The following is a 14,366-nucleotide window of genomic DNA, read 5'->3' as shown; positions in this document are numbered from 1 at the left end:
AGATCTCTTCAGTGATAATCATGATAAAAACTGCAAAACTCATATAAATTCACTTTCTGATATCTAGTGTTTAAGACTTAAAATCCAATCCCACTGGATTCTTGCACACCTTGAACCTTTTGAAATCAAAGGTTTCTAGTATAGTGCTTTGCAAAATTTATCCAAATAGGTATCATTGACAAGTTGTCCTTCTTTCAGTAGAAATGCAAGTTGAAAGGTTTCCAAATGCAGTAGTCATATCTTTCCATGAGTAAGTTAACCAATCCAAATCAGGTGATTGATACCCAAATACCACATCGTTGAATCACAAACATGAGGAAATTTGCAGGTGCTGGAAATCAAAGTTCTAAACACAAAATGCTGGAGTAACTCAGCAGGCCAGGCAGCATCTATGGAAAAGAGTAAACAGTCGATTTTCAGGCTGAGACCCTTTATCAGGGCTAGGAAAAAAAGATGAGAAGTCAGAGTAAGAAGGTGGAGGTGGGCTGGAAGGAAGAAGTACAGTCGTAGTTGATTGGGTGAAATTGGCAGTGGGTGGGGTGAAGTAAAGAGCTGGGAAGTTGATTGATGAAAGAGATAAAGGGCTAGAAAAGGAGGAATCTGATAGGAGAGGACAGAAGGCCATGGAAGAAAGGGAGAGGGGGAGCACCAGAGAGAGCTGTGGGCAGGAATGGAGATAAAGTATGAGAGGGAAATTGGAAAGGGGAATGATGAATGGGTAGGGCAAATACTGGAAGATCGAGAAATTGATGTTCATGCCTTCAGACTGGAAGCTTCTGTAAGAAAATATAAGGTATTTCTTTCCCAACCTGAGTGTGGCCTCATTGTGGCAGTGGGGCAGGCCATGGACTTACGTGCCAGAATGGGAATGGGAAGTAGAATTGAAATGGGTGGCCACCAGGAGATTCTGCTTTTATTTGGTGGACGGAGCATAGGTGCTCGGCAAAGCGGTCTCCCAGCCTATGTTGGGCCTCACCGAGGTACAGGAGGCCACACCGGGAGCATTGGATACGGTAGATGACCCAAGCAGACTCGCAGGTGAAGTGTCGCCTCACTTGGAAGGATAGTTTGGGACCCTGAATGGTAGTGAGGGAGGAGGTGTAGGGGCAGATGTGGTGCTTGTTCCACCTGCAAGGTTAAGTACCAGGAGGGAGATCTGTGCAGGTGGGCAAATGGAGAAGGGAGTCACGTTGGGAATGATCCCTGTGGAAAGTGGAAGGTGTGGAGAAGGAAAAGATGTGCTCGCTGGTGGGATCCTGTTGAAGATGGTAGAAGCTGTGGAGAATTATCTGCTGGACATGGAGGCCAGTGGGGTGGTAGATGGAGACAAGAGGAACCCTATTCCTGGTGGGGTGGTGGGAGGATGGGATGAGGGCAGACGTGTGCAAAGTGGAAGAGGAGTGGGTGAGATTAATAGTGGAGGAAGGAAAGCCCCTTTCTTTGAAGAAGGAGGACATTTCATTAGTTCTAGAATGAAAAGCCTCATCCTGAGAGCAGATGCCGTGAAGATGGAGGAACTGAGAGAAAGAATTTTTATAGGGTGGGAAGAGGTATAGTGCAGGTAGCTGTGACAATCAGTGGGCTTATAAAAGGTATCGGTAGATAAACAGTCTCCAGAGATAGAGACAGAGAGTTTGAGAAAGAGGAGGGAGGTGCCACATAGTTGGCACTTGTATCTGCCTACCTGGATTCCATTTTGTCACCCATAGTTCAGTCCCTCCCCACCTACATCCGGGATACATCCCATGCCCTCCACCTCTTCAATAACTTCCAGTTCCCCGGTCCCGACCGCTTCATTTTCACTATGGATGTCCAATCCCTATACACCTCCATTCCCCATCAAGAAGGCCTCAAAGTCCTCCACTACTTTCTGGACAATAGACCTCATCAGTTCTCCACCACCACTACTCTCCTCCGGTTGGTGGAACTGGTACTCACACTTAATAACGTCTCTTTTGGCTCTTCCCACTTTCTTCAGACCAAGGGTGCAGCTATGGGCACTCGCATGGGACCCAGCTATGCCTGCCTCTTCGTTGGTAATGTGGAACAGTCTGTGCTCCAAACCTATACTGGTACTGCTCCCCAACTTTTCCTTCGCTACATTGACGACTACATTGGTGCTGCTTCCTGCATCCATGCTGAGCTCATCAATTTCATCGACTTTACTTCAAACTTCCACCCAGCCCTCAAATTCACTTGGTCTATCTCAGACACTTCTCTCCGCTTTCTCGATCTCTCGGTCTCCATCGCTGGAGACAGACTGTCCACTGACATCTTCTACAAGCCCACTGACTCCCATAACTACCTCGACTATACCTCTTCCCACCCTACCACATGCAAAAAAGCCATTCCCTGTTCCCAGTTCTTCCATCTCCGCCACATCTGCTCCCAGGATGAGGCTTTCCGTTCCAGGACATCTCAAATGTCCTCTTTCTTTAAGGATCGTGGCATCCCTTCTGCTGTCATCAATGATGCCCTCACCCGCATCTCTTCTATTTCCCGCACTGACCCTCACCCCATCCTCCCGCCACAACAGGGACAGAGCTCCCCTTGTCCTCACCTACCACCCCACCAGCCTCCGGATCCAGCACATTATCCTCCACAACTTCCACCACCTTAAACAGGACCCCACCACTAAGCACATCTTTCCCTCTCCACCCCTCTCCATTTTCCACAGCGATTGGTCCCTCCGCAACTCCCTGATCCACACGTCCCTCCCCACGGGTCTCCCACCCGGCCCTTATCCTTGTAAGCGTAAGTGCTACACCTGTCCCTACACCTCCTCTCTTGCCACCATTCAGGGCCCCAGACAGTCCTTCCAGGTGAGGCAACACTTTGTGAGTCTGTTGGGGTCATCTGTTGCATCCGGTGCTCCCGGTGCGGCCTCCTCTACATCGGTGAAACCCGACGCAGATTGGGGGACCGCTTCGTCAAGCACCTCCGCTTTGTCTGCCGCAACAGACAGGATCTCCTGGTAGCCACCCATTTCAACTCTGCTTCCCATTCCCATTTGGATATGTCCATACATGGCCTCCTCTACTGCCATGATGAGGCTAAACTCAGGTTGGAGGAGCAACACCTCATATACCGTCTAGGTAGTCTCCAGCCCCTTGGTATGAACATAGAATTCTCCAGCTTCTGGTAATTCCCTCCCTCTCCCTTCCCCTATCTCTTTTTCTCTCTGCCCCCTCCCCCAGCTGCCTATCACCTCCCTCATGGTTCTGCCTCCTTCTACTACCCATTGTGTTTTCCCTTATTTCTTCTTCACTTTTCCTGCCTATCACCTCCCTGCTTCCCCTTCCCCACCCCTTTAAAATTCCCCTTACTGGTTTTTCACCTGGAACCTACCAGCCTTCTCCTTCCCACCCTCCCCCTACCTTCTTTATAGGGCCTCTGTCCCGCCCTCTTCAGTCCTGACGAAGGGATCTGGCCAGAAACGTTGACTGATTGTTTCCACGGATGCAGCCCGACCTGCTGAGTTCCTCCAGCGTGTTGTGAGTGTTGCTTTGACCCCAGCATCTGCAGAGTATTTTGTGCCACATAGTTGAATTGTTCCCAAATAGCACAATACAAAAAAAAAACATGATTTTGCAAGATCTACTTTTTGATGAATCAGTCATTTCTCTAAGGGTTACAGAATAAAAGTTGTTCTACCCATTTGTTTCACTAAAAGTGTACAATATAAGCTTGTGTAGCAAGGCATGAAATTGTTATTTGTATGACGTTGTAAACAGCACCAAAGCATATTCCATGAGAAATTGATATCCCAGCCATTTTCTCTTTTGCAACCCACACATATACTTCTGTTGCAGGTCAGTGAATAACGTTAAGAAACAGAAATCATAACTATTTCTCCTTGTCTAATCCTGCAGCACTTGAGACCAATTGTAGCATTTTAATGCCATTCTAAACTCAGTTAATCATTTGAAGCTGCTGTGACCTGTACAGTTCAGTCAATCATACTTTGAATAGGCAAACCATTGGGGGACGATATCAGCTTTGTTGAGTTTTTGAAGCACATTGACTGTTTTTACACAGATCTGTTCTCCATATGTACTGCTGTTTTCTTCCATTTCCTCGTCAAGATTCAGAATTGTGTATATCAATTTAAATCCTGTGGACAAAGTCTGATTATTTTGTTTGTTCAACTTAAGCCGTCAATGTCTCTCACTTTCTAAAGTGCTATGATCTTGTCAATTCTAAATTTTCCTTTGTAAAGCAAAAGCTAATTCACTCTCTGTAAGATAGAATTGCGTCAACTTGAATCTGTACATAAATATGTTCCATTCTACACAATTGCTTTTAAAGAACAGTTGCAGGGAAGAAAAACAAATTGAATGTGAATCATGAATTCATTCAATGTCTATTGATATATTCTGGTGGAATAACTAAGGAGGAGCATTAACAGAGACATGAAATCATTATGGTTTGTTTCCTATGAATGTTAGTGACTGCGGAAAGACAAGTTATGGGAGCTGGGACTCTAAAGAGATTTTTTGTAAAGTTCTTTACTTCAATTTGTAATAACAAATTTAAACTATATTAATGTCAGTACCATTTGGCACAAGGACCAATATCAGGGTTGTAGTCCAACTGAGTCATTGATGAAAAATGACTTGATGCTGGTTGAGTGATCAAATAATTTAGTCAATTCCAGCAAAACTGCAGCCCACAGCTTTAAATCTTAAGCAGTCATGTGTGTTATCAAGTCACTAGGGAAAACTCACCAATATACATAAATTAATTGCCAGTAGTGAGAAATAATTAATTCCATTCCCCAGAAATGGAAATTTAGCCATTTTGCTTCAAAGGGATTCATTTGTGTGCTAATCATCTGAACTTTTAAGATCCTAAGAAATTCCTTCCGTTCACTGGGGTAATAAAATATTGACTCTGTTCCCATTTTCCATTTTGCCATTTCAAATAAACAACTAACTTAAAATCAATGCAGCCAAATTATATTTTGCCCTGCTTTCAAAGCATTCAGTACTAATATCGAATAATTCAGGAACAGGCATTTCCAAACGTTCAAATGCTTTCAACTGAAGCACCAAAACAAAATGCCAAAGTCCTAAGAACAGTATCTAAAATAAGCATCCACTGTGAAGAAACAAAACTAGGAAAGCTCCCCAGTGTTTTCATGAACCATTCTGTTTTCCAGTTACCGCTACAGCTCATTAATTTAACGGAGAAAAACATTTGCCACTTTGCTATCCCAGAATAGCATCATATAATTTCAACAAAGTGGGTATTCAATGGCTTCAGATGTACCTGGATTCAGAGCCGCTGGAGCATGGAAGAATGCCATTTGGTTTATCATGTGTATGCCAGCTCTCTACTAGAATAACCATTTAGTCCCAATTCTTTCTTGGAGTCCTGTTCTTTCCCTTTTCTGCCTTCCCTCTTTCTGGAATCCATGCAACTCTGTAGCTGAACTTGCTCCAGCAAATCTCTGTTGTTTCAAGTGGCATTGTAGGAATCCAAAAAATTGGCCAGGTAGATAAATGCCAGCAGTTCATAAATGCAGAAGCTGTGGACACTCGTCACTGGTGATTTCTCAGCTGAATTCCAGTAATGGGTTCCTCATGGAGTTCAGGGGCAGACTACAAATTTGTAGCAAATCTGCAGTGTGTAGATTGGAGGATCTGCCCTGGAAATTGGATTAAACTCATTTCAGAACCATGATTCAATTTCAATGGCTGTGAAGGGGCAAGGTAAATTTTAGATAATTTTCCTTTTTAAAAAATAATTGAGTTAAATGTTTTTTAAATTATTAAACAGTTTCTTGTGCTTTGTTTATTTTAAAATAATTCTTTCAATTTTTCATAGATTTTGAATATTACTGAATCTGAGCGGCATTCATAAATGTTCAAAGTTTTTGATACATTTAACGTTAGCCATGCCTAAGGTTATACCAACCTCAAAGGGCATTTTTGATTTTTAACAAGTTTATTTTAGTCATTGATATTGATGTTGCTCACAAACAAAGGAGTAAAACCTCAGTATAGTGCTAACACTGGCACTAATCTTGTTATTTTTTTATGACGATGCACCTGGTGGTGGCAAATGCACCTTTCCTGACTAAGGTTAGGAATAGAAAATATTCCATGGTTCATGAATTAGAGTGCATCCCTTCCTGTCTCAGTCCTGGATTAACCTTGAGTTGGCGATGGCTTCAGAAAAGGCTCTGACAAAGTGCTGACAGGATCTTTTGACTGGAAAAGTTAATACTGCTTTTCTTCCCAACAATGCAGCCTAAACGGTTGGATATTTCCAGCATTTTCTGAGTTTATTGCATTAAAGTCTCACCTGACTTCTGGCGTAACATTCAGCCAGCTGCTTGGAAGCAGCAACCAACAATGCAAAATGATTCTCGATTAGGCAATCACATTTGGAAAGACTATAGGATGGCCGTTAAATGCCAAGTTTATCTGTTGGACCCAAATTATGGGGCAATTTGTTTGACAATGGATCTACAAAATGAGGAGTGACACTACTAAATATTTGATTATCCAGGATATGATTTGATATTTGAGATACTGATATCTAAGGCATCATGAGTTGAAGGACTGGGTTGGAGCAGGGCAAATAATTGTTCTGCCATTCCAAGAAATTTTGGCCCGTCTGCACCTTAAAGTATCCAACTGATTATAAGTTCCATTTCCCTTTTTAATATTGTCTTTGATCTTGTGTTTAAGTGTACTATATAGCTAACATCTGCTGGCTTTTATGAGTATTTCACACTTTAGCCAGCCTCTGCAAGAGGAAATGTTTCCTGGCTCTGATATTAAGAATATGTCCCCGTGGCCTGGATTTCCCATGAACCAAAAGTGTTTTGTTATATTTACTCTATCAGTTCTTTAAATATCTGGACATTTTCAGTGAAGTATTGCCATAACATCTTATATTCCAGTGGGTGCAAGTCTAATTTACAGGATCGTGGTTAAAAATCTAGCTGTTGATCCAAGTAACTTTCATGTGAATCTGTACTGCTATCCTTTCAAGGCCAGGGTTCTTTTTTCAAGGGAGCTGTTGGAATTATACACAGTACTCCAGTAGTCTGACAAGCCCTTCCTACAGCTGCTGTGAAACTAAATTCTCTTTATACACCAGTCATCTTGATATAGAAGCTAATATTGTTCCTTTCCATAGATGCTGCCTAACTTGCTGAATCCCTCCAGCATCTTGTGTGTGTAATATTTTTCTCTGTTTCTTTTTGGATCTGACCCATTATATTTAGTGATCTTATCTACAGACATGATCTGTTTCAATCTTCAATAATCTTGCCATCTCATTATTGAGCAGTCACCAATGTGTGAGAGGCAGAAATTTAAAAGCATTTAAAGGTTGCATGGATGAACTGCAACAAATGTTCGTCCCTGTTTGGCAAAAAAATAAATCAAGGAAGGTAGTGCATCCGTGGCTGACAAGAGAAATTAGGGATAGTATCAATTCCAAAGAAGCAGCATACAAATTAGCCAGAGAAAGTGGCTCACCTGAGGACTGGGAGAAATTCAGAGTTCAGCAGAGGAGGGCAAAGGGCTTAATTAGGAAGGGGAAAAAAGATTATGAGAGAAAACTGGCAGGCAACATAAAAACTGACTGTAAAAGCTTTTATAGATATGTAAAAAGGAAAAGACTGGTAAAGACAAATGTAGGTCCCCTGCAGGCAGAAACAGGTGAGTTGATTATGGGGAGCAAGGACATGGCAGACCAATTGAATAATTACTTTGGTTCTGTCTTCACTAAGGAGGACATAAATAATCTTCCAGAAATAGTAGGGGACAGAGGGTCCAGTGAGATGGAGGAACTGAGCGAAATACATGTTAGTAGGGAAGTGGTGTTAGGTAAATTGAAGGGATTGAAGGCAGATAAATCCCCAGGGCCAGATGGTCTGCATCCCAGGGTGCTTAAGGAAGTAGCCCAAGAAATAGTGGATGCACTAGTGATAATTTTTCAAAACTCGTTAGATTCTGGACTAGTTCCTGAGGATTGGAGGGTGGCTAATGTAACTCCACTTTTTAAAAAAGGAGGGAGAGAGAAACCGGGGAATTACAGACCAGTTAGCCTAACGTTGGTGGTGGGGAAACTGCTGGAGTCAGTTATCAAGGATGTGATAACAGCACATTTGGAAAGTGGTGAAATGATCGGACAAAGTCAGCATGGATTTGTGAAAGGAAAATCATGTCTGACGAATCTCATAGAATTTTTTGAGGATGTAACTAGTAGAGTGGATAGGGGAGAACCAGTGGATGTGGTATATTTGGATTTTCAGAAGGCTTTTGACAAGGTCCCACACAGGAGATTAGTGTGCAAACTTAAAGCACACGGTATTGGGGGTAAGGTATTGGTGTGGGTGGAGAGTTGGTTAGCAGACAGGAAGCAAAGAGTGGGAATAAACGGGACCTTTTCAGAATGGCAGGCGGTGACTAGTGGGGTACCGCAAGGCTCAGTGCTGGGACCCCAGTTGTTTACAATATATATTAATGACTTGGATGAGGGAATTAAATGCAGCATCTCCAAGTTTGCGGATGACACGAAGCTGGGTGGCAGTGTTAGCTGTGAGGAGGATGCTAAGAGGATGCAGGGTGACTTGGATAGGTTGGGTGAGTGGGCAAATTCATGGCAGATGCAATTTAATGTGGATAAATGTGAAGTTATCCACTTTGGTGGCAAAAATAGGAAAACAGATTATTATCTGAATGGTGGCCGATTAGGAAAAGGGGAGGTGCAACGTGACCTGGGTGTCATTATACACCAGTCATTGAAAGTGGGCATGCAGGTACAGCAGGCGGTGAAAAAGGCGAATGGTATGCTGGCATTTATAGTGAGAGGATTTGAGTACAGGAGCAAGGAGGTACTACTGCAGTTGTACAAGGCCTTGGTGAGACCGCACCTGGAGTATTGTGTGCAGTTTTGGTCCCCTAATCTGAGGAAAGACATCCTTGCCATAGAGGGAGTACAGAGAAGGTTCACCAGATTGATTCCTGGGATGGCAGGACTTTCATATGAAGAAAGAATGGATGAACTGGGCTTGTACTCGTTGGAATTTAGAAGATTGAGGGGGAATCTGATTGAAACGTATAAGACCCTAAAGGGATTGGACAGGCTAGATACAGGAAGATTGTTCCCGATGTTGGGGAAGTCCAGAACGAGGGGTCACAGTTTGAGGATAGAGGGGAAGCCTTTTAGGACTGAGATTAGGAAAAACTTCTTCACACAGAGAGTGGTGAATCTGTGGAATTCTCTGCCACAGGAAACAGTTGAGGCCAGTTCATTGGCTATATTTAAGAGGGAGTTAGATATGGCCCTTGTGGCTACGGGGGTCAGGGGGTATGGAGGGAAGGCTGGGGCGGTGTTCTGAGTTGGATGATCAGCCATGATCATAATAAATGGCGGTGCAGGCTCGAAGGGCCGAATGGCCTACTCCTGCACCTATTTTCTATGTTTCTATGTAACACCCACAAAATGCTGGAGGAGCTCAGCAGGTCAGGCAGCAACTATGGAAATCGAGTAATCAGTTGACGTTTCAGGCCAAGACCCTTCTTCAGGACTGATAAGGAAGGGGGAGGGAAGATGCCTGAATTAAAAGGTGGGGGAGGAGAAAGAAGTTAGTTGGAAGGTGATACATGAAGCCATGTGGGTGGGAAAGGTCAAAGGCTGAAGAAGAAAGAATCTGATAGTAGAGGAGAGTGGACAGATGTGGAAAGGGATGGAGGGGGAGGGGACCCAGGAGGAAATAATAGGCAGGTGAGAAGAAGTAAAAGGTCAGACTGGAGAATAGAGGGAGGGGCGTGGGAGGAACTTTGTTCACCGGAAGGAGAAATAGATATTCATGCCATCAGGTTGGAGGGCATCCAGATAAAATACAAGGTGTTACTCCTTTACCCTGAGGGTGATCTCATCTTGGCACACAAAGAAGCCATGGATCAACACATCGGAATGGGAATGGGAATCAAAACTAAAATGTTGGCCACCGGGAAGTTCTGCTTAAGCTGGAAATGCATGCCCAGTGTATTGGCATAGTCAGAATTATAGATGAACAGGACCCAGGTCAGGAGCAGACACAGGCACTTTGCATATACAAATACAGGGTGGATTTCACTGAATCGTTCCACAGAACGACAACCGAGGAATTCTTAAAGGGATCATCGCTCACAACCACAGAAATATACATTTGAACCCAGCTGGAAGGAGGCGATAATCTCAGCTATACCGAAAGAAGGCAAGGATAAAATGGAATGTGGGTCATTTAGACCAATACCTATTCTTAATGTGGATTATAGAATATTTACCTCCATCATGGCCAAACGATTAGAAGATTTTCTACCCACACTGATACATAATGATCAGATAGGTTTTAGACAACAACGCCAAACACAAGGCAATATACGAAGGACACTTCAATTACGGATCATATAAAAAAAATGAAATTGAAGCAATAGTGATAAGCGTGAATGCTAAAAGGGCATTTGATTCGGTTAATTGGAATTTCCTTTACAGAGTTTTACATAGATTTGGTCTACATGACACAATTATTAAAACTATACAGGCACTGTACGACAATCCTACTGCCAGGATTAAAATCAATGGATATTTATCTGATAGTTTTACCCTAGAAAGGAGCATGAGACAGGGTTGTGCATGGCCACCACTACTCTTCACATTATATCTGGAACCATTAGCTTAATACTTCAGGCAAAATCAAGATATCAGGGGAATTACTATTAAAGGGACAGAGCATGAATTGGCCTGTTATGCGGATGACATTTTGATCTGTCTACGGTAACCAACATACTGTTTACCTAAATTGATGCAATCCTTTGAAGAATATGGCCAATTATCAGGATACAAGATCAACATAGATAAAGCCCAACTACTTTCATATAACTACAACCCAGCAAGAGAAATTGAAAGTAGATATCCTTGGGCATGGCAAACAGAGTCTTTCAAATATTTGGGCATCAATATGCCAAAAGATTTGGCAAAATTATCAGAATGCAATTATCAGCCTATATATAAAAAATTAAGGAAGATATAACAAGATGGAACCTAATTCCTTTTCTTGGTCTGAGTTCAAGGATTGAATCTATTAAAATGAATATACTGCCCAGACTACTATATCTCTTTCAGACCCTACCAATAGAGATTAATCAAAATCAATTCAATGAATGGAACAAGATACTATCAAGATATATATGGCAAGGTAAAAGGCCTAGGATTCGTCTCAAAACTTTGCAATTAGCCAAGGAAAAGGGGGGATGGGGCCTACCTTCTCTTAGAGATTATTATTTTGCAGCACAATTGAGAGCTGTGATATGCTGGTGCAACCCATCATATGATGCTCAATGGAAAAACTTTGAGGAGAGGATACTTTCCATCCCCATACAGGCAATTTTGGCTGATAACAACCTATATAGTTACATAAATAATATTGACAACCCAAGGGTGAAATGGACTCTTAAAATATGGAAAATTATTATAAAAGAATATAAACTAGAGAGAGACATTGCAATTCTTATATGACTCGGATTTTACGCCGAATAAATTGGATGCTAGATTTAAGGACTGGACAGCTAAAGGAATAACATCTATTTGCAACATAATGAAAGAAGGAACACTATTCGGTTTTAAAATGCTCAAAGAGAAACACTTATTAGAAAAACATGATTTTTACCAGTATTTACTGATGCAACAGTATTTTATTAGGACGGTTAAAAATGTAACCAAGGCAAATACATGTCTGATAAAGCTATTTAGAAAAGCATATAATTCAGACAACAGAAGTAGAAAAATTTCAAGCATGTATAAGGGCTTGTCAAATCTTAAAACACATTCGATTTCATACATTAAAACAAAATGGGAAAAGGAAGGAGGGATAATAATTCCTGAGGAAGACTGGACAATAATATGGAGGTATCAATGGAAGTGTACCAGTTCACAGAAATGGAGGGAGTTTGGGCGGAAAAACTTGATAATATATTTTATTACACCCTCTCAGAAATCCTATTATGATAGTAATCCCTCTGCCTGCTGGAGAAATTGTGGAAATCAAAATGCAAACCATTATCATATTTTCTGGGAATGCCCCATTATCATAACCAGGAAATGGTTATCACAGGAGAGCACAACTTTAAATGTATGGATGGAAATTACAATGAACATTTACAAAATGGAGAAGATAACAGCATCTGTTAATCATACATTGGAACAATTTTATTCATACTGGAAAGAATGGTTTAACTACATAACACCTTAGAGGCCTGATTTTATTCTCACAAGTCAATGAATATGTTGTAAAAAACAAGATCACTCCCTGCTCTGTACATAATTTTCTTCTTTCGATTGTTCTTCCTTTCCTCTCCTTTCTATAAATGTATACCTCAGATAAGTATTATGTGGAGGTTTGTGACAAATATGATTATATGGTATATATGTACAGTATCTGAAATACATCTTATGGAAATGTTTGATGATGAAATTCAATAAAAAATAAATTACAAAAAAAAGAAATATATATTTGAAAGCAAGCTCTTACCTGAATGCAGCTCCAAGAATTCCAATTCCTAAATCACTTACATTGATACAGATTACTGACAATCTCTTATCCCCATTCACTTGTCATCCCCCTTGTTTTTGCTATATCTAATCCTATCTTCGCCCATGTATTCTTTTCAATTGGAGCAAGATGTTAAGAGTAAGAATCTGTTTCTTCCTTGTATTCAAAATTTCTACAGCTAAGTAGGCTGAAACTAATTGATCTCAAAAACGAAGTTGTGAGATTGTTATTAAATCCCATCTGATTTACTAAATTTTTTAAGGAGAGGAACTTTGCCATTCTTACTTAATCTGGTTTATTTTTCATCCCAAAGTCTCCAACGTTGTGGATTTCTAATTGCCTTTGAACTACTAAGGAAAATGAAACTAATTTTATCTGTGGAACTCATTGCCAGAGATGGCTTTGGAGGCCAAGTCATTGGATATATTTAAAATGAAGGTTAATAATTTCTTGATTAGTAAGGATGTCAAAGGTTATGGAGAGAAGGCAGGAAAATGGTGCTGAGGGGGAAAATTAATCAGCCATGAAGAAATGGTGGAACAGACTTGATGGATTGAATGGCCTAATTTGTCTCCTATGTCTTATGGAGGCAGTTAGAGAAGAACAATAAATGGCGACATTGACAGTAACAAGCAGATTTTGTGAAAAGAGAGGAAAAAAAACAGATCAATTCCATAAATTACCATTGATTTGCTATAAGCTTATTGCAGAAGAAAAAGTTGGGATAAAAAGTTTTTCCTCTTTATCTGGTTTATTGCCATTATCCATCATGCAACTGGGTGAAATGATGTTTACTGAAATTGCAAAGATTGCCAAATATATGTGTTATTGATAGTTTTGGCTTTATGTATGTTTAACATTTGCTTTGTCTTTGACAGGGCAAAGGCAAATTGAGGACGTACTGGCTGCTTGGTGAACAGAAAGAATTTTCTGATATCTAATATGATGTTTGATGTGAAATTGCTTGTACACTATTATACTGCAGAACAGTGATTGTTCAAGCTGTAGTTCATTTGTTACATAAACAAATTTTGGTTATGTTAATTTCTGCAGAACAGATTTTAGAAGATATCTGTAGCCTAGAATTATCCCGGGTATATTTCATACCTGAACAAATCTGCAAAATAAGTAACTTTTATTAAGATCATTTTTCTTCTTAGCTGAATACTTTTAAACAATAAACCCTTATTTTTTGTGCTTTCTATATTAAGATTTATATAATGTGTTTGAGAAGAAATTTAACTATAAAGTGTAGAAAGTTGTCTTTATTCTCTGGAGCTAACTGGGTGTGGGAACTCTGATTGCTTGTTGTAATTGGTCTCTCCGATGGAACAAAATGCTAGGACAGGACGATTCTCGCTATCTGATTTTTCTCACATCCATTTAACACTGGTAAGTAAAGGTGAATTTCTACCCTGAAATTTTCCCCATATAAGCTGTACATACTGTGTATCTAAGATATTGCTAAATATTTTGTTCAAATAAACCAGATAAAACCAGATTGACTGTCATTTCAGTTACTGCTTGGCAGCATGAGAGATGACCATATTGTGTGTGGATATTATTATTTAAACTCAGAGATACTTTCAAGACTAAAAGAATTTGGGGTTGGAATTAAGAACAGAGTAAAATGGGAGTAGTAGAGGATCACCTGGCTACGCAAGTCTGCCGTACCATTCAATATAATCATGCATGATCTGCCCCAAGCCTTAATTCCTCTTCTATGCTACTTCCATTGCAATTAATAACCTGATCTTTCAAGAATTTAAATACCCATTCATAGTACCTTATGAATGTTTGAATAACA

At 40.7% G+C, this 14,366-nt stretch overlaps 1 protein-coding gene across 1 annotated transcript in view; it reads left to right on the top strand.

Annotated features, from left to right (window-relative positions):
* Positions 1 to 14,055, top strand: part of npr2 (natriuretic peptide receptor 2) — a 160,866-nt gene extending 146,811 nt beyond the window's left edge. Inside the window, exon 23 of the mRNA XM_072252432.1 lies at positions 13,438 to 14,055. Within this exon, the coding sequence (XP_072108533.1) occupies positions 13,438 to 13,500 (63 nt within the window). The 3' untranslated portion in view covers positions 13,501 to 14,055. The remainder of the gene's footprint in view (positions 1 to 13,437) is intronic.
* Positions 14,056 to 14,366: the final 311 nt, after the last annotated feature.

Source organism: Mobula birostris, chromosome 3 (genome assembly GCF_030028105.1).
Source record: "Mobula birostris isolate sMobBir1 chromosome 3, sMobBir1.hap1, whole genome shotgun sequence".
NCBI lineage: Eukaryota > Metazoa > Chordata > Chondrichthyes > Myliobatiformes > Myliobatidae > Mobula > Mobula birostris.
Note: the sequence above shows the minus strand (reverse complement) of the source record. Positions and strands in the feature narration are given on the sequence as shown.